The 27329-nt window shown below is 41.5% G+C and overlaps 6 protein-coding genes across 8 annotated transcripts; 3 read left to right on the forward strand and 3 right to left on the reverse strand.

Annotated features, from left to right (window-relative positions):
* Positions 1-2024: 2024 nt before the first annotated feature.
* On the forward strand, positions 2025-4381 carry LOC117588038. Its single transcript, XM_034279084.1, has 2 exons — positions 2025-2675; positions 2731-4381. Exons 1-2 carry the CDS (start codon positions 2047-2049, stop codon positions 4361-4363), a joined length of 2262 nt encoding a protein of 753 aa, XP_034134975.1. The 5' UTR covers positions 2025-2046; the 3' UTR covers positions 4364-4381.
* A 17-nt stretch (positions 4382-4398) lies between these two features.
* LOC117587975 lies at positions 4399-6150 on the forward strand. The gene has a single exon (XM_034278983.1). The coding sequence runs from the start codon at positions 4399-4401 to the stop codon at positions 6148-6150; it is 1752 nt and encodes a 583-aa protein (XP_034134874.1).
* Positions 6151-6251: 101 nt separating this feature from the next.
* LOC117588044 (adenylate kinase isoenzyme 5) lies at positions 6252-10516 on the reverse strand. Of its 2 annotated transcripts, XM_034279094.1 has the most exons (9): positions 10495-10516; positions 8592-8900; positions 8388-8530; positions 7907-8089; positions 7739-7847; positions 7378-7651; positions 7093-7309; positions 6866-7030; positions 6401-6802 (listed from the first exon to the last, which is right to left on the reverse strand). In XM_034279094.1, exons 1-9 carry the CDS (start codon positions 10514-10516, stop codon positions 6401-6403), a joined length of 1824 nt encoding a protein of 607 aa, XP_034134985.1. The 2 variants fall into 2 exon arrangements, with proteins under 2 accessions (XP_034134984.1, XP_034134985.1); XM_034279093.1 differs by having other exon boundaries at positions 6252-6802; positions 7378-7847.
* Positions 10517-14008: 3492 nt separating this feature from the next.
* LOC117588217 (protein rolling stone) lies at positions 14009-20736 on the reverse strand. 2 transcript variants are annotated; one of them, XM_034279360.1, is made up of 7 exons: positions 20649-20736; positions 19831-20019; positions 16026-16294; positions 14978-15203; positions 14798-14917; positions 14550-14733; positions 14009-14473 (listed from the first exon to the last, which is right to left on the reverse strand). In XM_034279360.1, exons 3-7 carry the CDS (start codon positions 16125-16127, stop codon positions 14140-14142), a joined length of 966 nt encoding a protein of 321 aa, XP_034135251.1. In that variant the 5' UTR covers positions 16128-16294; positions 19831-20019; positions 20649-20736; the 3' UTR covers positions 14009-14139. The 2 variants fall into 2 exon arrangements, with proteins under 2 accessions (XP_034135251.1, XP_034135252.1); XM_034279361.1 differs by having other exon boundaries at positions 20641-20655.
* On the forward strand, positions 17045-17790 carry LOC117588223 (sex-regulated protein janus-B). Its single transcript, XM_034279369.1, has 3 exons — positions 17045-17184; positions 17245-17409; positions 17467-17790. The coding sequence occupies exons 1-3, from the start codon at positions 17133-17135 to the stop codon at positions 17688-17690; spliced, it is 441 nt and encodes a 146-aa protein (XP_034135260.1). The 5' UTR covers positions 17045-17132; the 3' UTR covers positions 17691-17790.
* Positions 20737-23130: 2394 nt separating the features above from the next.
* Positions 23131-26890, reverse strand: LOC117588220 (protein rolling stone). Its single transcript, XM_034279365.1, has 4 exons — positions 26396-26890; positions 24207-24558; positions 23960-24143; positions 23131-23886 (listed from the first exon to the last, which is right to left on the reverse strand). The coding sequence occupies exons 1-4, from the start codon at positions 26492-26494 to the stop codon at positions 23697-23699; spliced, it is 825 nt and encodes a 274-aa protein (XP_034135256.1). The 5' UTR covers positions 26495-26890; the 3' UTR covers positions 23131-23696.
* Between the last annotated feature and the right edge of the window lie 439 nt (positions 26891-27329).

The raw sequence follows: 27329 nt of genomic DNA on the forward strand, positions 1-27329 counted from the left end.
CAAACTGATTGCACTTGAAGCACTTTTTTCCCTTCTCTTTGCTCGAGCAACTGCTAGACACATGACCCTTCTCTCCGCAGTTGTAACACACGACGTCTTTTTTGCCAGTCTGGGTATAATTTTGTCCAACCGACATCTTCTTATCTCTTCCCGTCTTCTCACTCTTTTTTATTTTCTCGTTTATTTTCTCATAATCTTTTAATTTGTCCTTAAAATCAGACATCTTTTTCGCACCATATAAAATAGATTTATTTAATGCCATCTCGTCGACACCGTCAATCACGTATTGCATAAGTGCGTCGTCTTCGACATTTCCTCTTGCAGCAATATCTCTCATGCGATAAAAATATTCCAGAACATTCTCTTTCGGTCGTCGTTTACTCTCGTTGAGTTGCATGTGTATCTGTTTGCTATTTACCTTCGACTGAAACTCATTCAACAGCGCAAACTTCAATGTTTCCCATGAGTTCAAATGTTTTTCGCTTAAAACAAATAATTTGGCAATGCCTTTCAAAGACTTCTTCGCAAAAATAAGTTTCTGTAAATTAGTCCAACGCATGAACTCAGCCTGCTCTTCAAACTCTGCTATCCATTCTTCGACAGCTATCTGGTCAGAGCCGTCAAACATTCGGATAGACTCCTCAATATCGCGAAAACTTATAGCAAATCGGGGTGCGACCTGCTCATCGTAGTTTTCCCTTTGTACGTTGCTTCGGCGTCTATTTTCTTGTCGTCTTGTGTGCATGTTGCTATAGTTGTCTCCCTCACACGTGCGTATCTCGCAAACACTGCGAAACACGTCGTTCTCTTGATCTTCGTTTTCGTCTTCATCGTTTGCGTCTTCATCATTCTCTTCATCATTGTCGTCGTCTTCGTCGTTTTCGTCGTCGTTGTTGTTGCTTGTCAACAGCTTGCCTTTCATCAGATTGCGAAATATGTGTAGCATCAAATTTTCTGCATTTTGATTTAAACTCAATATCACACATACTGAAACAAGATCACGGTCCGTCAGCTCCGCTTGTATGTATGTGCGCTTCGCTTAAAATCTGGCGTCGTTTTCGTCGTATTCGAATCCACTAAATTCGCGCAGCCGGCCTCGGTTACCTCTGTCTCCTTCTCTCTCATACACAAATTTGTGTAATGCACAAATGCTGGATTTCGTTGCTCCTCGTAGGCTTTTCGGAATTAACTCGTTTAAACACGTCATTTTGCTGAGATAAAAAAAAAATCGTCTATTTAGATTACTCTGCTTTTTTAAACTTGTTAATATCCGCGTCGTTTTCAGAAATAACGTTTCTTGCACCGCCGTCGTCGTCGTACAGTTACTTATAGTTTTTCACTTATTCTTCACACGATGTTCCTTCACACACGTACGAGCCTCAAAAAATGTGGGGCCTTCTTTAAATCTTACTTCAATCCACGGGACGAGCCTCCAAAAATGTGGAGCCTTCTTTAAATCTTACTTCAAATCCCAGGGACGAGCCTCCAAAAATGTGGGGGTTTATGTTTATTGTTTATAAGTAAAGGTTAATAAGTGATTAAGTATGGTATAACGGTACAAGAATTAGATATCTGCGTCGTTCGTCGTCTGGTCTCGCACACAACCTTTTACGTCGGAGGTTGGATAGAAACTCCCCTCGGCGCTCTCTCGCCGAGCGGTTGTCCGCTCTCGCTCTCATCTCGCTCTCCTTCGTCTTCTCTTTGCGTTTGCTCTCTTGTTTGGAATTCGCAGTGATGCGAATTCGCCCTTGCTCGTTTTGGTGTTTTGTCTAGGGATCGCAATTGGCAAAACCCAGCCCACATACATATGTATGTATGTATGTGGTGAAAAATGTAAACTGATGCAATATTTTAAAGATCAAATGATTAGATCATTTTTAGGGGGAAATTGGATAAAGGGAGTGCGACCATTATCTCCTTTAACAAATTCAAATTTGATTCCCTTAAGTTTTGAAAATCACAGCAACCTTCGCATACCAATCACAATTGAACACCAATGTGTACAGTACTCATTATATGGAACACGAAACACACGAAGGAACAAACATGTTGAGACGTAAATTAATAATTAAAATAAAAAAATATAGTATAATCTTCTTTGCGATCCTTTTGGTTCTTATATGGGCCAACTATGCTTCACGCGTCAAGGACTATAACGACACCGTTGGCCCATTTCCTCATAGCAAGGATCAGGCGAACACTACGGCACACCTATCACGCTTGGACAGACTGTACCAGCTGGCCAAGTTGCAGCACGAGCTCAATCGGGAATACTACGAATGGAAGTCGAAGCAGGCCCTAACGTCCTCCAAAATGACCACGGCACAAAGCTTAGACACCACACGCAGCAATGATGATCTGCTGTTTAAGTACAGAAAGCAAAGGAAAACAGCCAAGCCAGCGAATCGTTACTTTGTGTACAGTCACAAGTGCAAGATTCCCTACTCGGATCCCTTCTCCAGCGAGGCTTTGGCCCTACACACTCCAGCCAAGCTCAGGACTTGCACAAATGAGTCGGATCTGATTACGCTGAGCTTTGATCTGAAACTGCAGACATACAAGATGCATGTGAATACCGAAGTGCTTGTCGAATTGGACCCGAACATCACTGGGCTAGCTTGCAGCTATCAAGAAGTGAGAAGCGGTAAAGATGCCACCGGAAAGTTATTCAGCGTGTAAGTTCGTAGGACACATATCTAAATGATTGATTACTGATTGAATTAACCACAGACTTCTGCCACCCGTCGACATGACAGACAACATGGCTTTGGATAGGAATATAAGCGGAATAATAGCCGAGTGCCGTGATGAAAAGAACGCATCCAGAATAGTTCAGCGGGATGCCTTCCCCCTCGTGCAAGTGACCCCGCAGACATCTCGGACTGAGTCCCATCCCTTGCCCAGGCAGCCCAGTGTTATTATGCTGGGCCTGGACACCATGTCGCGGATGAACTTTAGGCGCACAATGCCAAAGACTGCCGAATATGTGCAACAGTTGGGCTGGTTCGAGATGGAAGGCTACAACAAAGTGGCGGACAATACGTTTCCAAATCTGTGCACTGTTTTGGCTGGTGGAAAGCCAGTGCAACTAGAGAAGGTATGTGAAGAGCAGGGTTCGTGTCCTTGGATTTGGAGGGACTTCAAGGAAGCAGGCTACTCGACGGCTTACGGGGAAGATATAGCATCAGATTCCGTCTTCTCAGTAAGCGAACCCGACTTTCGCTATGCTCCTACCGACTTTTATCTGCGCCCCCTTCTATCGGGCCTCACTGAGTCGATGCACACCTTCAGAAGATTTTTCTATAACTATTGTGTGGGCAGACGACTCGCCATTTCGTATCTGTACGATTTTTGTATGCAGTTCACCCAAAGATTAATCGAGGAGTTGGATCAACCAGCCTTCGGCTTCTTCTGGAGCTGCACCTTTACACACGACTATCATTACGGAGCTTCCAGCCTGGATGGATTATTTGTAGACTACCTGAAGACACTCGAGAAGCATAAGATCTTTGAAAAAGCCATCGTGATTCTGTTCAGCGATCATGGTGAGAGGTTCGGTGATCTAGTCGATCTGCCAGACGGGTTTCTGGAGGAGCGTTTGCCCATGCTGCATATCTACTTGCCCCCTTGGTTCCGCAAAACGTATCCCAGTTATGCCCAGTCCCTCCAACTGAATCGAAACCGCCTGTCTTCTCCCTACGATCTACACAACACGCTGCGCCACATTCTCCAGCTGAATGCAACGAAACCTGAAGATCTTCCTCCGCCGGCAAATTGTCCAACCAGTCAATCTCTTTTCCACCCATTGCCACAGGAACGCAGCTGCGTGGATGCTTGCATCGGGTATCACTGGTGCACGTGCAACGAATTCATTTCCGTTAAGCTGAACGGAGAGGCATACAATATTGTTAAGCTGACGCTGTATTATATCAATCGTTGGATGCTGGTGCACCATTTCAACAGACATTGCGATCGCCTGATGCTCGCGGAACTGGATCATGCCGAGCGGAAGCTCTTGGGTGTTGATAATGACAAGGAGACCTTGTACGGTACCATTATGATCTATCGCCTGCGCTTTCGTACCTTTCCACAAGAGGGTCACTTTGAGGCCACGGTGCACTACCACAGTGAACTCCAGATTTTGGTTGACTTCGATATAGAAGATGTCAGTCGCTTGAACAGATATCACAATGATTCGCTCTGCATCAAAGATCAAATTGCCAAAAAGTTTTGCTTCTGCTTTAAAGAAGGAAAAACCAATCCCGAGTGGCAGAGCATGCTAATCAATCTTAAGGAAGGTGAGGAAAAAAGTGAAACAGATTCTGTTGGCGGACTGGAACCAATCGATGTTCCAGCTTTATAATTAAATGTTAAAATGGTTTGTTGAAATCAGTTGAAATGGAGTATTTGGTGTGTCGGTTGCTGGTTCTCGTATTCGCAGCATCTTCTGGCTTGGTGTACAAGTCCTACGACGCTCTGTTGATTGGGGGTAACCTTAGCATACAGAAACTGATCGATCAGAATATCGAAAATGAAGTGGAAAAATTTGACGTGAACACGGAAAATTGTAAGATGCCGCAGTTGAGGGTTATGTCACTAAGACAAAGGCCACGTGCCCCAGAAATTTGCACAGCGAAACATCCTCGTCTGATTGTGTCCAAGTGGAACCCGCAACGCCAGCAATATCAGCTGAAAATTCAGCAGGAAGTGGCAGCACAGATGTCGGGGGAAGAAAAGCCCATCGTTGAATGCTCTTACAGGGTCATTGACCATGGTAGACTACGACAGCCAGCGATGTTTAGGGACGAGCATTTGGTGCCCAAGCATGTGCAGGGAATGCGTTTGCAGTGTGCCCTGAGGTCTAATCGAAGTTATGCCATGCATGCACGTCATGTCTCTGAGGATTTGTCGTTTGTGCAGCCCAAGGAAGAGCTGCCGAGGCTGAGCAATCGCCAGCCCAGTGTCCTGCTGCTGGGCATTGATTCCATGTCGCGTGGCAATCTGCGGCTTGTCCTGCCCAATGTAAGTCACTTTCTCGCTGGCAGGCAGTGGCACGAGATGCGCGGCTTCAACACAGTGGGGGACAACAAACTGATGGACTGCCCGGATCGTTTGTCGTTCGTGTTGCAGGACTTTAAGCTTTCCGGCTACGTGACTGCAATGTCTGAAGACCGTCCGGAGAAGGGCATGTGCCAGCGGCACTCCGTGGACCACTATCTACGGCCCTTGGCTATGCCCAAGCTGAGGCGGTGTCTGAGGAAACGACGAGGCATGGAACAGACCCTGGACTATTGTGCGCAGCTGATCGAGCGATATGTTAGGGGCTCGCAGCCCTTCTTTGGCTTTTTCTGGATTCATGCCGAAGCGTCGCAGCCCGATGAGCTGCTATTTGACTATCTAAACCGATTCGAGGTATTGGGACTCTACGAGGAGGCCATTGTGGTGCTGTTCAGCGATAATGGCATGCGATTTGGCAACTTGATTAAGTTCCGCGATGACCAGCTGGAGGAACGTCAGCCCATGTTGTTTGTAACTCTGCCAAAATGGTTTCGGCAACGCAATCCGGGATTTTCCCGGGCCCTGCAGCTAAATCGCCATCGCTTGAGCTCTCCCTACGATCTTAAAATGACGTTGAAACATGTAGCCTCGCTTCATGTCTACCCTGAGTTTCCTCGGTCTTGTTCTCGTTGTCAGAGCCTGTTTTATGCTCTGCCCAAGAATCGAAGCTGCTACGATGCAGGCATCAGGCCACATTGGTGCACCTGCGAGGCGTATAGAACGCTGCCACTCAGCGATAATATACAGACTATGTCACACTTTGTGATTCAGCGAATTAATCAGTATCTGAGCGATCTGAGTCTTTTGAATCGCTGTAGTAAGCTTCGCTTGTCCGGCATTCGGGGTGCCCAGAGAAAGGAACGATCACCGCAGGACGAGCCAAATATGATCTTCTATCGGTTGCAACTGGAAGCCCTCCCCAATAAGCTCGTGTTTGAGGCCACCGTCAGCTTCAATGAGCTCACGCAGCTAATGGATACGGACATCTGGGAGATAAGTAGAAAGAGCTCCATCGATCTAGCTGCCAGTTGCATTGGACACCAAAAGGCTTCTGTCTTTTGCGTGTGCCACAACAGAATAACTTATAATTAGATGCCAGAGGGGATTTTATTTGAATTTCCATTGCATTGGACTCCTATGTTTATTCGATATGCAACTAGATATCTTTAAAAATGGTCTTATTCATACGTGTCTAATGAAATCAAATGTTGAATTAAATTCTGACTCGGACTCTGTCGCGGAATCTGATGACTGCAAAACCTAAATGGTCCCTCAACAAACCTTAGACTATATCGGATTAGAAAACTATTATAAAACCTTGCAATTAAATTCTATTTGAGATCTACATATACGAATCAACCGGATATCGCTCGGCCTCCTCCAGCATGTGCCTAAAGTCCACGGGCACGGGCTGTGGCACAGGTCCAGTGGGTGGTCGACCCGGCACATGGCCATTCATCATTTGTGTGGGTTGCTTGCCACTGGACTGGCCACGGGCACTGCTGCGATTCTTGAGATGTCCATTCATCATGCTCACATGATGACTGATCGTGGGCACTGCCCCCGGGACATTCGTCTCCAGATCGTGCAGTATGGCATCCGTTTGCTCGTTGCGTAGCACTTGATTACCCAGCGGTGCGGTGGCATCTGTGTCTTCGCCTTGGTTCAGCAGCTGTTGGATATGATTCCGTATAAGACGCTCAAATTCACGCTGCACCGACGGACTGTCCGTATCGCCATCCACCTAAGGGTTTGGATTGGTTTGGATTATGTATTGATGTTTGGGGTTACACATAAGATCACTTACAATCTGCAAGCGATTGCTGGTATCCAGGGTCTTGAGCATGGGCAAAGTCTGCTCCCTAAATAGCTCCAATCGACGTCGAAACGAGGACACTGTATCGTCTATGCGTCCACGTCCCAGCTGCAGCTTCGAGCAGTCCAACAGTATAATCGGTGGACGTTGCTGGTACTAATGGGGAATAAAGTTTGGCGTTATATTTCCTTGGCTTAATCCACTGTGCATTTTCTCACCTTATTCTCAAAGTATTTCACTTGCTGCAGATTCCGAGGATAGCCATCAATGATGATGCCCGTTCGGTCGAGCAGCTGGCGCAGATTCGATTCTAGTAATTGATTTAATGACTTTTCCGGTGCCATATCGCCAGCAGCCAGAGCCTCCTTAACCGCATAACTTTCGGTATTGGCACGTGGCGCAGAGTCTGTAATATTACGCAAAATGCGACCCACACTGCAACAGAAATTAAAACAGATATTAATTTTAAAATAAAGCGAGTCCTGGCAGTCTTAAGTCCTCACCTGACATGCGCCCAGCCTGGATTCAGACCCACAGCCTTGAGGCAAAGTGTGGCCTTGTTGCTGCCGGGTCCACCAATCACCCATATAATGGGTGGCAAAACTGGCAGATCCGCGGAATCCGCTTGTCGCTTTGGCTGCTGTGTGACAACCACACCGCTGTCATCGTCAGCACTGGTCGTAGTGGTGTTGCCGACACCCTGATGCTGTGCCATATTGCTATGATCGATGGCCAGTGGCAAGGTGGTCTCGGTCTCTGTGGCATTCTCGTTGTCGTCTGCAATGTGAGTCGCTTGGGCTTGACTAGGTGCAGTGTCTACGCTAACTATACTGCCGGGTATATCATGTATCCCTCTGCCCATACCTGTAACTCCATTCATCATGGCCTCTTGATTCTCGAGCGTGCTTAGTATATCTAAGACAGCGGTGCGAAAATCTTTATACACCTCTGTGGGTGCACGCTCGCCATTAACCTGAAGAATGGTCAAATAATTATAGATCCATAGATTGGTCTTTGAGTTGTGTTACTTACGGCCAATAGCATATCGCTTTGATCAAAATAATCAGCGACTGGCATCACATTTTTAAAGAAATTTTCCAATTCCATTTTGGCTAGGGAGAGTACAACATGACCCAATTTGGCACCATAATCGATTTGCTTTTGCAATACCGATTGGCGCCACGATATTAAGATCACGCCATTGACGACTTGTATCTGTGGGAGCAAAGGAAAAGCAAAGAAAACGGGAAAGTTACTATCAAAAATACAATGCATGCAATCATCATCCAATTAGCACTCGCTCGTGTCAGGATACACACTCTAAATTCATGGGAATTATGGCTGAATAAACAAAACTGTTTGTGGGTATGTGTGTGACCCACTTGCCAGTTAATTAGTTCAAATAGTTCAGCCGGCAATTTACTGCGCCAATAAGACACAACACCAGCACCAATGAAATATGAGTTGTGGTTTCGTAATAAATAAAAACGGATATAGAGAGGGAAACAATTACCTTCTCCGAGTACTCAACAACGTCGCGCATGGAGCGTGGATATCCAGATATTAGGTATGCTTTGGCAGCTGGAGCCATTTTCATTTCCAACATCAGAACCTCGGTGACCGTTTTTGATGATAGTTGCGAAAAGTCCTGCATGTCTGTAAAGGAAATACTTGAATGCTGCACCGTAAGTGAAGTTTTTCCTTAATTATTTCTTACCATTTCCCATTGCATATTGCTGCAGCAGATCCATCATGTTGATGTGCGTTACACCACGTCTCTCCTGCATGAAAGTATCGCAATGGGTTACCTTGCCACTACCGGGGCCGCCTAAAACAAATATCACTGGCACTTTGGGCGGATCGAATTTGATTTTTCCAGCATTTTGCATATCGATACCGACGACATTGGTAGTAGCCCCCGATGCTATAGCGGCGGCTTCCAAATCGCCAGAATTTTGGCCATTCCGATTTCGTGTATGATTCCAATCGTTGCCTGGTTCGCCGGTATCTTGTGCCGCGCTGGCATCTACAACGAAAAATTACAGAAGAACAACTATAAGCTTTCTGCTAGGACTGATTGATTCGAGCAACAGTTGACCCTGAGCCTGGCATGGGGTTGCTTGGCCATTAGTCAACCGGAAACCGGATGTGTTGGCAAGTTAGCGGCGGCGGCGGCTACCTGGGCCCTCGTGCTAGTTTGGCATTAGTCCTGCGAGTCCCTTTGAGAGGTCGGAAGTAATTTGCCAGAAGTAGGAAATTAGTTGGCGTGCAGCGAGGAGTGCTTGGTGGGTTGACAAATCGCACAAAATACATCATTAAAACATGGTTAACAATTATTTAATTGTATAGCAGCCGACTTTATACTCGATGGGATATAGAATTGCGTCATCGCTGAATTCATTCATGGAAAATCAGCTGAGACATATAGATAAACTCCTACAGTCCCCATACCCCCTTATATCGTGCACCCTCGCGTGCGGCAATATTCGCATATTTCCAGTCGTGTCCAGTCCGCACGATTGTCCCGTGTCCCTTTGTCCTGGCTTTAGTTCTGTGACATTTTTATTGATTTTCCTGCAGTTTTATTTAATTGACATGTTTTGTTATTGTTGCTATCCCTTTTCATCCTGTGTGGCGACACTTTTCATGGTTTTCCTTGTATCGTTTTTCCCATTTGTTTTTTGTGCTTTTGTGGGTGACGCGCGCGCCTTTTCAGGATTTATGTGTATTAGGGGTTTTTGGTGGTCAACGTACATGTCCAAGGATATATCGAGGCCGCCAAGTTCCGATTGAAATTATAAGAGCATTGAGCAGGGTTCGCCTCTAACCGTTATGGATTTAATGCTGATATTCCTTTATTATATATGTAGACTTCATTCAAAAATCGTTGTTTTGTCACAGAAAATTGTTTCTGCAAAATGATTGCCGTCATTTTAAATGGTAATTGTGATTTGAGCAATGGATAATTGAATATCAAAATGTCAGAGTTTCCTATCAGAGTTATGGCCAAGGAGAATCTGTTCCTTAAAGCCTAAGGAACTAGTGGTTGGAATTATAATAATTAATAAATTTTATTCATTTTCCCGGCAAGGGAAAATTCTAGGAGCCAATTCAGTTATTAGTTGTATATTGCTTGAAATATATTTAGTTGGTTTTTCAGACATCAAATTGTGGAATTATAAACATTTCCTGCAATATCTTTGCTGATATTTGAAATCTTGAAATCAAGGGAACTGTGAATGATTTCTGGAATATATTTAGTTGATATTTTAAATTTAAGATAGCGAGACCCAAACTAGTAGACTTGCTTCCCTTTTCCGTTTATTTGCAACGCCTAAGACTATGCTAAACAAGCTCTCAAATTCCAGTGGAAAGCAAGCCAAAAAATAGACTCCAATTAATTTAACGTCTCTGCTGTCCATTGCATTGGAAAACCTTAATGAAATGTCCTTTATGACACACTCCCACGGAGCTTATTGTTCGCTTTTCTCCCCCCATTTATTTGTGTGCCCTTCGACTCATTAGGGGTATTTGTATATATTTTTTGTTGTCGAGAGGCCAAGCAACAATCTGTGATTACAAATCTCTGTGAGGCAGGGACCGGGGCCAACATTACTCACCTGTGTCTAAACAAATACCCATTATCCATTCGGTGGCCAGTATAGCTGAATTTTCGCAATGCTGTTTACCCTACCACGCATCTACCAGAAGCAGCAGCGGCGGCAGAACATGCAGCCCGGCGGCACACACACGCTTGCAACGCGTTGCACTGTTGCACTTCGAGAACAATTATCGTAAACAGGTGCTTTTATATGTGTGTCTGTCGGTCTGTCTGTGGTTCAATTTAAAATTTGTTGCTTTAAAATTCCATAAATGTTTAGCACATTGCAACAGCAGCGGCTGTCCATGTTCGCGACGGTTAATATATATCTTTTGGATATATTTTGTATATATATTTATAAGTATGTGTTTATTGTTGTGTATCTCGGGGATACTAGTTGGGGGTTGTCCGGGTCTTATGGTTGTTAACACGCACGAGAACGGGTCTGCCACTGCCGCCGGTTATATTATGTGGCTCTTTGATTTTGTGTTCTGATTTCCGTTGGGATTTCCGGGAGGGTGTCTGGCACGTACTTGCTCGATGAACGTCCGAAACGAAACTGAATTTCAAAATTGACAAATGACTCGGCAGCAAGTGTGTGAATGCCGAATCCGAATCGGAATCCGAGTCGCGGCACTGGACTTGGTCAACCGGTCGCGGACCAGGCGCGCTTTTCCAATTAATGAATTTTTTATGAATTCCAGTGGGTTGCCGTGCTCCCCCTCACATTCGTTTCCAGTGAGCGTCCCTGTGTGTGTGGTTTGTGGGGTTTATCTATCACGGTTTAGATTTTCTGGAAAACTCACGCACCATTCTACTGGCATTTCAATGACTGTGTCATTCATGGGGCCGCCGCCACCGCCGCCATTTGTTTATGCGCTCCAAACAAAGTGTCCTGTCCGCGTGGAGTGTCCTGGAGCCAGCGCCAAGCAGTGCGTTTCTCATAGAGCTTCCAGCACCACACATGTTCAGACTTTGTGGAATACTTTAAAGCCCTGCCCCCCAGCCCTGCCCTGATGTTATTTCGTGATGGGTGCTTCCCGTCGTCCATGTTGGTTGTTCTTGTCATTCTGTTGTTTTGTTTTGTTGGGCTATTGTGTTTTTTGTTCATATTTTTTCGATCTAAATAAGTCCTTTGACTTGCAGCTGTTCAAGTCGAGAGGCCAAAAAACTAGGCAACAGCAAGGTTCAGGCAGTTAGGATTAATCGAATCGAATATCGAACGCTAAGGAATTAAATTATCCAAGCATTTAGGCTGTAGTTTATTTAATTTGATTTACTTGTCTATTTTTGGATCACATAATTTTCTACACACAGAGAAAAAGGTGAGTCCAACGAACTAGATGCAAAAATTTATGAAAATTTTACATTTTTGCTGAGAGGGGAATTTACAAGTTATTATGAAAATATTTAATATAAAGTTAATTTGATATTCAAAAACAAAACTTTAAATAAATGTAATACAAATAAATAAGCAAAATACTTATAACATTTCAAACAATTTATTTATTTTATTTTACAGATTGGATATATAATATCCGTAATATCAGCCATATGAAAATATATCATATAAAATTTATTTGATTTTTAAATTAAATATTTTTGAATATAGTATAATTTTGTAGTAATTGATTGTGTTGTGTTTTATGCGAGACTTAGAATGGAATAATGTTGTGCATAATAATTTAAAGACGAATATTGAATTTACAATTTCAAGTCGAGTTTCTCTTTACTCTGTCCCAGTGCAAAAATATTTCATTTGAAAACTTAGATAAACAAATTTGTATTAGTAGTCTTTTTAAAAGTCTCCAGTTCCTACATTCCATGTAGAGAAGGACATTCCTATTATTATTATTATTAATTATTAATTTTAACTAATTAAATGACCCCGAGTGTGTCCTAACAAGAAGCGTTCACCTATCATGACTTCAGCTACATATATTTAATTTTGTTGCAATCTAAAAAGACTCTCTTGTGAGCCTGATGGCCGCCACCACACATCTAGAAAACTATAAAGTGGAAAGATGGGACGATATTGCTCCTGTGGGTTTCTCCGTAAAGGAAGGGCAGAATACATTCAATTAATATTTCACACCAATAATTGACTGTAATTATTAAGTTTTGTTCCCCATTGTGTGGAAGGGAAAAAGCGTTGACAGATGACAGCTGTCAAAATTTCCGAAATCAGTTCAATTAAAATTCTATTGATTTTGTATGGTGCTTTTGAAATGCTGGTAAGGGGTCTGAGAGTGGGTCAGGTAGCGGGTCTGCGAGTGGGCCCGTGGCTGGGTCTATGGTCAGGGTTCTGGGTTCTGGGTTCTGGAGGTGGCATAGGCTTAGGCAAGGACACGCAAGGAAGTTCAAAGCTCAAGGAAATTACATATCGATCAAATTGGTCTCATATCGATCCATGGCCGACCACAGATGCGACGCCTAATTTGTTGGAATTTGTGGACATGTCATGTGGCCCCGTCGACACAAGGACAAAAACAGACAACACCCACTACACAGATAATACCAACAGACATACTATAACCCATAGACTGACATTGACACCCACACCCAAAGGCCCATACCCCCAAACCCGACACCAACACCCGTACCCCAAATCGTTGGGTTGAATTTTTCCAACTTATGAGTAAAGTAAAGCCTTCGCAATGACCACAACATCGAGGACCGAGGACCGAGGACTCAGAACTGTGGACTGGTAACCGAGGCTCGTGTCTCTTGCTCGTCCTTGAGTCCGTCCGGTGGGGCGTTTGGTTATTAAATGCCCTTTTGAAACTTAATTAAGCCTACGGTGTGTTTTTGCCTTAAATATGTACATAATCCCAGGGCAAGGTGTGGTCTCTGGTGTGCATGCCTTTGTTTTGGGTCAAGCAATACGAACCGAAACATCTGTGATTAAGGACAATCGCGAAGGTTGAATGTGTCTTCAAATGGGCATCAAATAGAGGTGTTCAAAGGAGCTTGAAAGGGTATTTTCAACTATTAAGTGTCCAGAAGAGAATTTCCCTTTACTCTTCTTCTCTCTCTCTCTTGGATAATCTGTGACCATCCTTCTACTTTTATTTATAGCTTTCACCCAATCAGAATTTACCTTGTCCTTGCCTGGTGTATTGGCCCCTTCGTGGCTTATGTATTTGGGCCAATAAAGTCATTCAAAGGTGATTAGTGGAATAGCCTAAAATGTTTACACATCTCAAACCAAATTTGACTCTTTCAATCTGTGGCATGTGGCAGTGCACGAGAACTTTGTAGCCGCCCCATGGCAGAGAGTCATCCACCACTCTCCCCCGACTATAATGTGACTGTTTTATATAAATTTTTGATCATCAACTGTAAAGTTCCCAAAGGGATCAAGGCTCTTTGGCTGGCTGAACAAACATGTTTTTTCACCATATGAAGAGTTTAATTATTTTATGGCATTTTCGATGAGAGTTTTCAGTTTGTTATTTGTTATCGCGTTTAAATATTGATTTTGGCCCAGAGGACAGTCGAATTTTGGTTTGTCTTGCGACACAAATGGTACCTACAATCCTCCACATTCTAGCATTTATTTACTTACAACTTAAAATATGAACTATAAAACATAATATCACTGGTTAGAATTCTACAGAATTTGACTAAAGCGACTAAAGCTGAGATAAAATTGTATCTTAATTTATTTTTTACTCGACTGCTCGCCCGCACTGGGCGCATAGGCCTGATTCTCATAGCCAGCAAAATTGCCCAGAACCATGGATATGCGGGAGGGTGAATGCTGTATGCCATTCCCTGTTTGTTTGTCTTCCGATGATCCATTCATCTTGCTGCCAGTTGTGGGCAAAACAAAGTTTGCCCGCTGGCAACGCCGATGCAGGAACATTCGCAGCTTGAAGAAAGCAAAGAGCAGTACATAGACGCAGCAGGAGAGTATGAGAATCCCGAGAACTGTGATAAAGGAGCTCTGTGGCTTGGTCCAGTCGATAACGTGATAAATATAGGGTTTGCCTTTTCTGTAGAGCGAAAATATTTTAAAGAATGATGTTGAATGTTGCCGAATGCTGCTAACTAATGGTTGCCTCTACTCACTTGTTAATGCCACCACACACTTGATAGATGTACGAAAATATGGCATAAATTACGCCGAATAGTACGGGCAGAAATATATGTAGCAGTCGTAGCGGATGTGCCACAATCCACAGATCGATGAACATGCAAATCGAGTTGAAGGCATGAGTGAGCACATTTGTGGCATCCAAAGTGCTCTCATTAGCTGAAAAGAAAACAAAAAAAAATGTTTGAATTGCTACACAAATTAATATGAAGAACCCACTCACCATCATAGAGAATAGTCCAATAGATAATGGTTATAACAATGGATAAAACCAGAGTTATAATGTGCATGCCCCAGTACAAGCGAAAGTAGCTGAAGTTGCTCTTCACATTCAAAAGTTTATCTGGAAAATTCACATAGAATTAGCTACTTAAATACTTAATTTATATACCCAAAAACTTACCCGCATATTCTGGATGATAATGCCAAATGGTCACCAGTATGGCACCCAATAAATTTGTCAGCATACACATCCAAATGCCCCAATTGGTCATGTAGATAAAGTACAGCCAATAGCTGGTCTCATCATCTGCCAACGGCCACATGGACTCGATGACCACGCCCACAAAAAACAGCGCCATGAACCAGCGATAGAATAAATAGGTAATGCTTTTGGTGCAGGTTTGCCACTACAAAAAAAAAATAATGGAAAATTTCCAGATTAGTTCTAAGACTATAATTAGATTAAAAATCACTCAATTGATTCAAATATTAAAAGTTATTTGTCTGAACCATATAATAATAGGGTTTTCTTATGGCTAATCTTTTAGCCATGGCAAGTAGCCATCTAAATTGTGGCTGGCTTGGTGCTGGTTTGCCCCGCTTATGAATATTTCAATGATATCATTTAAAATGCTAGAACAATCGGTGTACGTTGGGGGCGAACTTAACTGTCGAGAGAGGTCACATTATATTGATACTGTGAATGGAAGAAGTCATCAAATATGCTCAAGGATAGACCACACAGAAAATGGTTTGAAAAAAAAAAGGGAGCGAGCAAAGAAAACGCCCACTTTGTTTTACACTTGGGATTGGGATTGTCAATGGAGCCGCTCAAGGATATATTAATGGACTAGTTGGAACAACCAGTTTGATCTTGGGATTTACATTCGTCTGGATATTTATTGGCAGAAGGAATTCTGTGTAGTCTCCTACTAAAATCTCTACCATAACCGTCCTGCAAATGCGTATGTGCCGCACTGCTAAGACCAGTTTAAAAATGTACCTTCATGTACATTGACCCGGCAGCAAGTGCAATACAAATAATCCACCTCCTTCTTAGGTGCGTGTTCATTGTAGGCGTTTTGTGGCGTGCCTCAAGGCCACATCCAGAGAGCTATTAACTTTACAGTATTTGTTTTTCATTGGTGTTGCTTGAGACTCTCTCTATCTGTCTGTTTTTCTCTATGTCTGTGAGTCTCTTTCTATATGTTAGAATTTCTATATCTTACCTGCGATTTGACAAAATCATTGGGCGTGTCATGATCAAAGCCGCATCTTTTGCGTGCGAACTCCTTCTTCACGGGTTGGACTATCACCTGGAGTTTGCTCATCTTGCTAGCGTAGCTGTTTAGTCTCTAACTATTTATTTGCTTGGCTATTTGCCGGCTAAGATGTTCGTTGGCTTACGTAAGCCGGTTGCTGCATGCAACTTTTGAGTTCTCCAAAGGGATTATGCAATGCCAATGGTTTGCGCTGATGCCATGGGGCTAAGCACGATCTGGAAAAGCAATGCAAAAATATATTAGAAAAGTTATGAATATACATTTTAGGCTTACATCAATTAAAACAGTATCACAATAAAAACAGGAACGTGCCAATGGTTATACTGAGCAGTGAACGAACAAAACCTGCAGGTTCTGCGATACACTGATTAAGCGCAACCTTCAACTTCCTGCTTGCAGGATAAATTCATGGAAAATCCTTTAGGTTCCGGTTTAGGTTTCACCCGAAATTTAATTTTTAAAGTCAAATAAATCTTAATACATTCCGATGATTGCAGCATAAAATCAGTTTTCTACCCGACACGACTTTTTCGTTTCGAACCAAACTAACTTTTTATAAAGATGGGGCTTAGAAATGGTTAGATGATAATTATTATTTTTTCTTTGGCAAATCTTTTTTTAAAGAATTTATAAAACCTATTAAGATTTTAAGAACTTATAAAAAGAAATTAAATGGTGTGGTCCTTATTCTTTTGTGTTCATATGCTTTAATTTAGCGTCGTTTAAGTGTTTTAAATATAACAAATCTATGGAGAATCGGCTGACCTAAAATTGGTTGAAGGAGCGTAAAAAAAATACCAGACTTTTAAAATTCTTTAAAAAACGTATTAATTAAATCAGTTAAATGGCGTGGCTCACTAGTCTTTTTCAGCACCTAATGGCCTGCTTTTTTTCGATTTAATGCACTCATTGGGAAAATGCTTTCCTGTTCTAAACTGAGTACACAGTTGTGGAGAAGTCATGCCAACCCCTTTTCATTCAAAGCCAATCCTATCTCTGTGTCGTCAACATCTACAAAAGTACAAAATCCCACAAAATAATAATTTTCTCGATATGGATATAACACGAAAGCTGATTTTTCCCACCTGGCGACCTCTAATGCGGGGTGAGTAAAATCGTATCTGGAATATAATAGCAGGGGAATAAGATATTGGGGGTTGGATAGCAACCCGATTGTATTGTGACAGTGCAGTGCATTCTCTGGTCAATTTTCCTGTGGTGACGATGGAGAAAGGCAAATCAAAATATGTAATGTCCCATGTCTATATCCATGGTATGATGGGAAGTGCCAAGCAGGTGATCCGCAGCAGTCCCAGAGCCAAGTCCCATTGTGAGTTGAAGAGAATCCGTGAGGCTCTACATTTAAGTTACATTTATATACCCTCAGTGCATGTCTATGATAAGCTACAGAAGGAGGCAAATGGCTTGGGTTTATGCACCCAGGGCCTGGGCGGCGGCTATCTCGTCTATGATCCGCAAAATAAATATATTAAACTCTATGGCCGATCGGGTGTGTTGGGTAAGGCCGATCATGAGAAGGCCAAAGAGATTTTGCGCAAGACTTACCCAGGCTGTAAAATCGATGCAGAGCCCGGGGATATTGAGCCCTAAAATCATTACTCTTTGATTCGAATTTCCAAATTTACTGTTGCAACTTCAGATTTATATAATGAAAAATAAGAAACACAATTTGATGGCGGGACTGATTAAATTATGGTTTACATTTCCTTTGAGAAAAGGCTTTCCTTTATAAATCAGACATAAATTTACAGCAAAATTACAGTCAAGAGTCTGGTTAATCATGCTTATAATGCTGCCATTGATGGTATACTCATATAATATTATGGAGTGCTATAGTCTGAGTGGGGAGGCTCATCATTTATATATCAATTTAGCTGGCAGTTCATGCGCTTCGCTGCACCGCTTTATTGTCGTGCTCATTGAATAATTACACGCTAGACTAAAGATATATAGATATATAACATCAGTAATATGAACCCTTCGCGCAGCTGTTTTGGCATTGGCTTTTGCTTTGTTAATTACAGCACTGAAAATATAAATGTAAGCAAAATATGAGACAATTAGCCTGCTAAGGTCGAAGCAATGAAGCCTAAGGTTCTTCGCTGTTCAGTTTTGAGATCGAGGTGTAGGTCGTACACCCCACAAAAAGAGTTGGGTAATTTATAATATGGACTGGCAGCACTAGTACATTGGAATTATAATGACTTTTATTTACGGAATGACTATGGTTATGGCAACCTTGGGATATCCATAAAGCGGCGTCACTTTTGATTAGATATTGCCAGTCGTGCTGCTGCTCAAACTCCACTTTAAACAACTTCATTTGGCTATACATATGTGGCCAACTTTTCTAACAAAATAATTACCGCTGCTCTGGGTGGTATTATACGAGCACTACACATGATGTTCAGTGTCCCTGAACTTGCACGAACGGCACGCTAATGAAATGTTTCAACAAGAAAACGCGTCTACCCACCACCTACCTAGAGGTGTTTGACTGGGGAAGTAGCGCTGGTGCGGTGCTCAATGGTTAACAAACTGTTTTTGGCCACAACTCACTTTGGAGTCTTTTCTTGTGTTTACACGTTTTTTTTCGGCGGGTCGCTTGTCGCTTGTGCTACTAAAAAAAGGGGGCCAAAAAAGCAAACAGCAGTTTTGACTGTCTGTCTACAGTGCGTATCGAAATGGTATTTCAGATGAAGGTAAACGTTGCAGACCTACTTTTAGATAAGCCAGTTGTGAAACTGACTGTACTCTCGGATCTACGACAAGATATATAGGTTTATGGCCCCTGAAGTCGTACTCAGCAAAACTCGTTGACCTTTACGAGAGCTGTGTAAATAATTTGTATTGTCGTCTTGAATGCAGTCAAACCGCTCGGATGAATGGCAGAGCAATGCCAAAAATGGCTAAAGACACGGCCAAGATCTTATCAAGATCTCCTCTATGATAAGATAAACTCAGCGACAGACCACGCGGTTGGTCTTCTGATTAATTCACAATCTTTTGTTCAATCAATTTTCAATCAAACAAAAAGTGAAATCAAAAGCATTTCTTATGCTAATCAAAAAAAACTTTCATTCTCAAGTGGATCTTTGCGGCATCATTTAAATTCTTGTGGTTTATATTTAGTAAGCATTTTTGGAACATACGCTAATTATTCCATTGATAAACGGTGAGTGGTATGGGCGGGTGACGAACCCTCTAAATAATTGTTGGCTATCGATTAGACTGTCAATAAAAAATAATATGGTGTTTGTTGACAGAAACGCGTTGTAAAGTGATTAATAAGTTAAGAACCGCATATAACCGCCAATTGTTCCATTTGGGAAACATTATGAAGCATTTTATAGCTCATAAACAGTTGACAGTTTTACGATTTACCACGCTATATATTGAGTCAATTATCGACTGCTAATTAAGTTATCCAATAGAAATGTTGTAGGGGGCAGGGCAGAGATCGTTCAAGCAGTCAATTATTTATTATTCAAGCTGACTTTTTTGGAGTGTGTCTTTAATTGAAAAGAGAAATAATACAATTAAAAGTAACAGTCATTTATGGACTGGAAATTCTTATAGAGATTCCCGCAACTAAAACAGCTAGCACAAGTGCGGAGAAAACTTGTTTCTCAAGTGCAAATCAACAAATTAGATTAGCCCGTGAGATTACCATAACTAAAACAACCTTTAGCACCCTTTTACAAATTTTCAATGTGTGTGTAACACTCACCTTCAACTAGTTCGTATCCAAATTCGTTTTTTGAACACAGGAGATTTATAATTGTTCAGTTTTAGTTGGGCAGCACACTATTTGGTGGGGTTTACTCATTAACGTTTTATGTGTTGGAACGTGGCTGCAATTTTCAAGTGTACGAGCACAATGAGGCAATCCGTATGCGATACACCAGCGAAATAGAAACTTTACCAAAGCAAATAAAAGAATTTCAATTTAAGTAAATTTCAAATAGAATAAATATACTTTATTTCTTCGTCGGAAAGCCGTGACAACTGGAAAACCACATCATCATCAACATCAACAATTCAAATGGCCAGACCACTCTGGGACTCTGGCCACAAAACAAAGAATAAATCAAGAAATTCGCTGGAGATTTGGATAGACAGTGAATATATTTTTTCTAGGTAGTTATTTTTGCCACCAACTCTTATTTTTTATTGTTTTAGCCACAAACTCTTATTTTTTTATTGTTTTAGCCACAAACTCTTATTTTCTGCTTTTGCTATTATTTTATTATTGCGGATTATACGCGGAGCTTGGCTGGTGGGGCCTGGAGCTGTCTGTCTGTCTAAACTGTTTTTTTTTTTTGGCCCGCTTGGTAATTTCTATTTGGGTCACCAATGGCAACAGCAGCAACAACAACAGCTACAACAACTTTGCATAACGGTATCTAGACATATTTTCGAGTTGTACGATGACTGCTGCAACAACAACAAACAAACATTCACGCGCCAATGCACCAGAGAACCTCCAAAAGGCAGTCAGAGAGAGAGAGAGAGGGAGAGAGAGACAAACGACACGCACTAACTAACCATCAGATAAAATATTCGTAGTGCAGACCATCCGAAATCACGACTTTTCGCTGCGACGCACGGCATAAAAATGATCGTTGATCCCCCTCAAAGCTTGCTCGTGGGTTTGAAGTTGATCGTAGGAGTCAGGCTGGGTCTCTCGTGCATTGGCTTGGATATCGTAAAGTCTGGCATCGTATATCGTAAGACTCGGCTGCTGCTGCTGCGACGACGACTGCCAAACACGAACACAGCCGCCTGGTGAGCGATTCGTGCGGGTTGGCTGTGTTTTATGTGCGCTCCAGCTGCTAGATGGTACAGGTGGGGTATATGGAGTTCGAAGGGAACACATAAATTATACTTGTACTTGTTTAAATATGAACCTCATGTTGAATTCATATTTTCCGTGACATTTCCTTCTAATAAACCACTAAGAATCAACCCAATCGGAGCAACATTGCACCATGAACCATGGCCTGACCACTCTTGCTCCTATTATGAGGCTTCAACCTCAAACTAATGGGTATACTCTATTCTAAACAACAAACATACCCATCTTAGTTCTTTCATTTTGCGCTGCTGCTGCCGAGATATTGACAGAACGATAAAAGCCATAAAACACGATGCGATGCTTCAGCACTCTTTACTCTGTTTTTGCTGACTGCTTCTTCTTTTATCAAGTCTGAACTTAATTACTCGTTTATATTAGTGTTTGTATGTGCAAGTGTGTGTGTGTGCTTATTTTTGGCAAAGAATAACAAAAAGGCTTTTTCGTACAGTTTGACAAATGTGTAGAGTGGCGGAGGGAAATACAAGGGGATAGATCGTATGTGTGGCTTAAGCAAATTTCATACTATTCCCCCTCTGATTACTGTTCCGTTCTTTTCTTACAGCTGTGGTCTTGAAATCTAATTACCAAATTTTCTAAGAAAACGCTTTACACAAAGGCAGAACCAGAATAAGAATCAAAAGTAAGGTAAGTCTTAAAATTGGGTTGGAGTGAGAGAGTGAGAATTGCTCGTTACCCAATTCTGTCTGTGTCATTGAACCTGCTGTTCCACTTTAAATTGAAGATTAGGGTATATAAGTTGGGTGTATATAAATATTTCTAAGCCTCTTAAAAACATTGATTAGCCGCTTGGATAAGAAATGTATTTAATTGGATGTTCCCTAAACTGAAATATATGTATACGTATATCATTATAGTTGAAATCTCTTTGATGGATAGATTTTAAAAGTGATAAACGCACGGGATATGTGGTAGCTAAGATTCAGCTTCAGATAGCTATTCTTAATTAAACGAGAAGGGACGTGTGAGACGCTTCTTACGCGTCACAACTTGTATACCCGGCACTCAGTACTACATCTGCACCGTAGCTGTGTTTTGTCAAATTTTAAATTTTTTCTTCATCTGTCATCTACATCAACAACACTACTCACACCAACACGCTCCTTTAGCTCGACGCCCTTCCCTAGACCCACACACTGCAGACTCGTGGCAGAGGCAGAGACAGCGCCCGCACACAAAAAAAAAACAAATATAAGCTGCGGGACGGGGTGGGTTTAAATTAGGTAGAGGCAGAGACAGAGGGACGGCAGAGGCAGGGGCCGAGTGAAGCAGAAGCAGAGTGTGAATGAGAGAATGTAAAAAGAACAACAAAAGCTGCGGGACAGGGTGGGTTTAGCCACTGCAAATTAATTTCTTCATTCTGGCTATAATAATAATCCAATCGGATCCGAATTTAGTGATCTGATAGATATGGCCATTCCCTACGGAATGTTTTCTTTTATCTTCAAAATTGTAGATTTTGGGGTTTTCGCCCGTTTGCGGGGTCGGAAGGGGGCGTGGCTCATTTTCGAAATACACTGGTTTCAGTGTGAGCATACAGCAGTCCGGAGCCAAAGTTTGGTGGCTCTAGCTCTTATAGTCTCTGAGAACTAGCCGACAAACAAAACGGACAGACGGACGGACGGACAGACAGACATGGCTCAATCGACTCGGCTATTGATGCTGATCAAGAATATATACTTCACTTGGTCGGAAACGTTTCTGTGCATTACATACAACCGTTATTCCCCAATATACCCTATTTACTCTGCGAGTACCGGGTATACAAATTTCAAATATTTGCAGAAATTTTGAAAATCAAAATAAATTATTCCTGGATTCAGAGTTCCCGTTAAAATATGGTTTTCATCACAACTTATAGGTCATACCCTCCAAAACCGGTCCTCGTCCAGAGCTTCTATGATTAATTAAAACTTATTTTAATTTTACTTTGATATTCAGACTCCCATCAGCATTAGAAATTACGAGACTGGAAAATTATATCTGTAGATGAATTTTCGTGTTTTTGAAGCACAGAAATTAGCCATAGCATAGTTCTTTTTTCATATTTCCATATTCTATGCAACATAATTTAAAACTTAATATAATTCCATGTTTCCATTCGAATCAGAATCTCTTAAAAATTAAAAAATGTCTCACACTTTAATGTTACTTTAATCTTCAATTTACTTAAATAAACTTCACTAAAATCTTTTCAGCTTTGATTTCTTCACTTAAACCTTGTCAGCTTTTGATTTCTTCACTTAAAACTTGGTCAGCTTTGATTTTTATTTACTTCCATGTTATTTCTTAGTGTATATCTCATTTTATCCCGCTATTTTCTTTATACAATTTCAAATTTCTCATAATACATTTCAGAATCAAACCAAATGCACAGAGTATTTTTCAACAAATTTCATAACTAAATATCTACTATTTATGTCATTCATATAGTAACAAGATCTTTGCTTATTAACTAGCCTAACTAAACCAATTGATATGATATAACATAATGGGTGCATGCGTGTGTGCTGTGTATGCATGTAGCTTCGACATTAAGGAACCAAATGATTAAAACTTATTGTATCAAATACTAGATGTATATTTTATGTATAAATAAATGCATGCGAATGTGTAAGAGTGCAGCTCGCCATAGATACATATGAGTGAGTGAGTGAGTGGTGTGCTTGAGGTTGTATAATGCTGGTGATTCTTAGAGATTGTTAAAGCTATGACGGTACTCAGATGAGACCCACAGCATGCGGTGTCCACACCACACTGAATGCCCTATTAAACATTCTCTTCAGCTTGTGGAGACCAAAGAGCAGCAGCCAGTAGCACATGATCAGCACAAAGATGCCCACAAATGTCACCAGACAGCGTGTGGGACTGTTCCAATCCAATATGGGATACACATAGGGATTGCCAAATCTATGTGCAGAGAAAAGAAAATGTAATGAATATTATACAACAAGCGAGAGAGATATACGGGTGCGACACTTACTCATCTGTGCCCCCACAAAGATGATAGATGAGGGTAAAGACAAAGAACATAATCGCCAAAGCCATGCTGTAGACCATGTGCAGCAGTCTGAGCGGAAATGCCACAATCAGGAAATCGATCAGCATCATCACCGTATTCAGTCCATGGGTAATAACGCTAATGGCCGGAAAACGCATGGGTTTATCTGCAAATTAATTGAAGTAATTCAACACAGTACATAATGTAATTCAATTCTCGAACTACTCACTCATTTTGCCATGCAGAAAGACCCAGTACACGGTGGATATGATCAACGCCAGCGATATGGTCATATTGTACAACCACCAGTAGATCTTTAGGCCTCTCGTGGTCTCCGTTTTGTTGCCCGATTCCTGCACCAGACTGCGGGTGTTCCTTAGATCAAAGTGCCAGCAGGTGACCTGCACCGCTGCTATGAGCATGGTAATGGTGCACAAACCATAGCCCCAATTGGTCATGTAAATGAAGAACTTGCCATCGCAAAACTGCACGATAATGCACATGATATAGACTCCCAGAAAGAACAATGCCCATATCCATCGATATAGCAAGTAGAGTGCATTCGTTTCTTCCTTTTGCCACTGCAAAGGAAAGAAAATCGATGAAATAAGCGATCGAGAGATATTTATAAAGAAAACTACACACGATTAAATGTTATATGAAGGTTCAGTGTAAGTAAAAGTAATGTACTGAGTCATGTACATTATTGCAGAACTTGCACTTGTGCAATCAAATGTACCCATAAATCCTTATCGCCGGTGGGTTCAAATCAACGTCTGCCCCTAACACCATGATCTTGTATTTAATTATTTTAAATACGTATTCCAGTGCCAGTTCTTACAATCATTACAATTTGTACAAAATTATATTAAATATAACCTTTAAAAGTCCCAATTAAAAACCCCTAGACATTGTTTGAAATTTCCACGAGTCCTTATCGCTGATTTCAGATTTCACTTGTTTTATACACGGCGGATCGGTTGTGTTTTGTGTTGTGTAATTTCTAAATTAAATATTCCACACCTTTTCGGTCATAAAACAAACAAAATGCGCGCAGTTTTTACTAATTTATGATAGCTTCTGCCACATTTGCTGCTTATCACACAATGACGTAGCAGTGGCAGATACATAAAGCGAGTCACATTTTGTTTTTTATTTTCTTAGCAAATCAACAAAACAAAAATCTCCATTTACGCAAGTGTAATAATAATAATCATAAACACTCGTAATCATCATAACAATTAGTTTGGAAAATTTGTGCGGAAATCAAATCGTTGGCATCTACGCTACATTTACGCTACTTTATTTATGAGCTGGCATTTATTTTGTTTGAAGCCTGATAAGGGTAAACCGTACTATCACATATTTTGTCTGGTTCCTGTTATGATTCGCATTCCACGAACCCTTTTTGGGGGTTCGAAATGATTCATTTCTTGTTACGCCGAATTTGTACTTTGAAATGCTCTTTGGGTTGTTTTGTTATCATATAATGAAATGTACAAAAAAACACTGGCAGTGCTTATCAGCTTTTGTTTATAGTGCATTTATCTAGATAATTAGCTGGAAGGTAGTTTTCGGTTTTCGTTGTTTTGTCATCATTTAGTTTTAGTTTTTGGCTGGAGCTTTTGCTTTCCCATTCATCATTTACTGCTCTGTTCCCATGAGAACTCCACACAGTTGGTAGTAAAGCTTTCGGTTATGAAATTAAAATGTGTTAATTGCTTCTTAGGCATGTGGTTTAATTTGGGATCCGTTGTGCTTTCCATTCATTCGTGAACTCTGTGTTATGTGAACTCTGTTTTTTGTGGATTTAGAATTCTGATTGTTTGTATATTTAATACTCTGTTTGAATGTTGATCTATAACTCAGTTGTTTTTTGGAATAAGCACTCTCCTTTTTGTTGATTTTTATCTAAACTGCTCACACACTTGTTTAAAATGATTTGTTGGCACTTTTGATATCTCAGCTGTTAGCTGAGCTATTTTTATAATATTTTTGCTTTTGTTTCTAGCTTTTAGCTGACAGCTTTTATACAACCTATCGTTGGATGGGGAACTACTACCTTTTTCGCCTTATGTAATACATTTGATCTGCTGTAGATTGTATAAACGAAGCGAAATTGCATCGAACATCAGGAATTTTGATTTGCAAATTGATTTGTATCACATAATAAATGTTGATTAGATCAGCTTGTCGCTGATCTGTGGCCTACACTCTTTCCGCCTCACATAACTTTCGTTTCGAAACACGTGCTAAAGTTTCCCAGGAAAATGATCTCACGACGATCAGCAGTTACAACGTTCGTTGGAAATTACAATAGTTACACCTGCACTGCTGCTGTTTGAACTCTGATACCATATGGGATGTTTTTTTGTACTATGGGGGGGATATTCCACATCTCACATATTCCTTTCTCACCTGCGATCGGTAGAACAAATGAACGCGTTTGTAGGCAAATCCAAAATTCTCCCGCTGCAGTTCCTTGTTGAAGCTCTTGCAGAAGTCATCGAAAAGCATATTTTTTGTTTGTTCTGTTTTTTATTGTAGAGATGATTTTTTGAGGCAGAAGAACCCTCCGACGTGAGTCGCGTATAGCCGGCAACTGGCTGACGTTCCCGAAAAGGCCTTTTTTTTGCTGTTTCCCCACTCCTCTGACTAAACCAGAGCTTTGAGTTATGTTTACGACGCGACACGAACACCGCGGGAGCAAGAAGGAAAGATAAACAAGGAAACAGAGAGAATGCGATACGGGGGGGAGGGAACACGATGATGTTGAGTGATCTTGAAAAAAAGCACTGAACCCTCCTGGGACTGGGGGGTTGGGAAGTTAGCAGCAGCAATTAGCAAAAATAGTAGCTCCACTTGGCACGCGCACTCGGACACGACTACTGGGCAGATCGATATGGTACTTATATGGGAAACCCAGCGATCGCTCGAGCAGGGAGCCCCGAACCCGAGCCGAAACGATGACGAACTTCGGAGCACTCACAACAGACAGGCAGCAAAGCAGCAGCAGCAGCAGTAGCAGCGCGTTGCAGCAGAACGAGGGACTGTTTTGATCGAATGCCTAACGGGAAATGTGAAAATAAACTATAGACATATCATGCTTTATAAACGATCATAACCGATCTGCGAAGCGACAGCGACAGATCTTTCAGCGTAAATTCAATTAATTATAGGGACCAATTCTGCAGTCAAAAGAGACGACTCTCTTTGGGCCTCTCTCTGTCTCTCTCTGGGTGTGAGAACCATCGTTTAATGGATGATATTATATCAAGATATTGACAGCACACACACACACACACACATGCAACTGAGATCTCTGTCATTGTTAACCAGCACTGAACTTGAA

The sequence above is a fragment of the Drosophila guanche genome, unplaced genomic scaffold (assembly GCF_900245975.1).
Source record: "Drosophila guanche unplaced genomic scaffold, DGUA_6, whole genome shotgun sequence".
Lineage (NCBI taxonomy): Eukaryota > Metazoa > Arthropoda > Insecta > Diptera > Drosophilidae > Drosophila > Drosophila guanche.

Excerpts from the sequence above, each read along its gene's own strand:
- LOC117588038 (XM_034279084.1), top strand. The coding sequence starts at position 2,047 with ATGTTGAGACGTAAATTAATAATTAAAATAAAAAAATATAGTATAATC. Across the intron at positions 2,676-2,730 it reads ACCGGAAAGTTATTCAGCGT|ACTTCTGCCACCCGTCGACA; the intron begins GTAAGTTCGTAG and ends AATTAACCACAG.
- LOC117587975 (XM_034278983.1), top strand. The coding sequence starts at position 4,399 with ATGGAGTATTTGGTGTGTCGGTTGCTGGTTCTCGTATTCGCAGCATCT.
- LOC117588044 (XM_034279093.1), bottom strand. The coding sequence starts at position 10,516 with ATGGGTATTTGTTTAGACACAG. Across the intron at positions 7,031-7,092 it reads TGAAATACTTTGAGAATAAG|TACCAGCAACGTCCACCGAT; the intron begins GTGAGAAAATGC and ends ATTCCCCATTAG. Across the intron at positions 6,803-6,865 it reads CCAGCAATCGCTTGCAGATT|GTGGATGGCGATACGGACAG; the intron begins GTAAGTGATCTT and ends CCAAACCCTTAG.
- LOC117588217 (XM_034279360.1), bottom strand. The coding sequence starts at position 16,127 with ATGAGCAAACTCCAGGTGATAGTCCAACCCGTGAAGAAGGAGTTCGCA. Across the intron at positions 15,204-16,025 it reads ATGATTTTGTCAAATCGCAG|TGGCAAACCTGCACCAAAAG; the intron begins GTAAGATATAGA and ends TTTTTTTTGTAG. Across the intron at positions 14,918-14,977 it reads TTATCATCCAGAATATGCGG|ATAAACTTTTGAATGTGAAG; the intron begins GTAAGTTTTTGG and ends TGAATTTTCCAG.
- LOC117588223 (XM_034279369.1), top strand. The coding sequence starts at position 17,133 with ATGGATATAACACGAAAGCTGATTTTTCCCACCTGGCGACCTCTAATG. Across the intron at positions 17,185-17,244 it reads CTGGCGACCTCTAATGCGGG|CAACCCGATTGTATTGTGAC; the intron begins GTGAGTAAAATC and ends GGGGTTGGATAG. Across the intron at positions 17,410-17,466 it reads TCCCAGAGCCAAGTCCCATT|TGCATGTCTATGATAAGCTA; the intron begins GTGAGTTGAAGA and ends ATATACCCTCAG.
- LOC117588220 (XM_034279365.1), bottom strand. The coding sequence starts at position 26,494 with ATGCTTTTCGATGACTTCTGCAAGAGCTTCAACAAGGAACTGCAGCGG. Across the intron at positions 24,559-26,395 it reads ATTTGTTCTACCGATCGCAG|TGGCAAAAGGAAGAAACGAA; the intron begins GTGAGAAAGGAA and ends TTTCCTTTGCAG. Across the intron at positions 24,144-24,206 it reads CTTTCTGCATGGCAAAATGA|ATAAACCCATGCGTTTTCCG; the intron begins GTGAGTAGTTCG and ends ATTAATTTGCAG.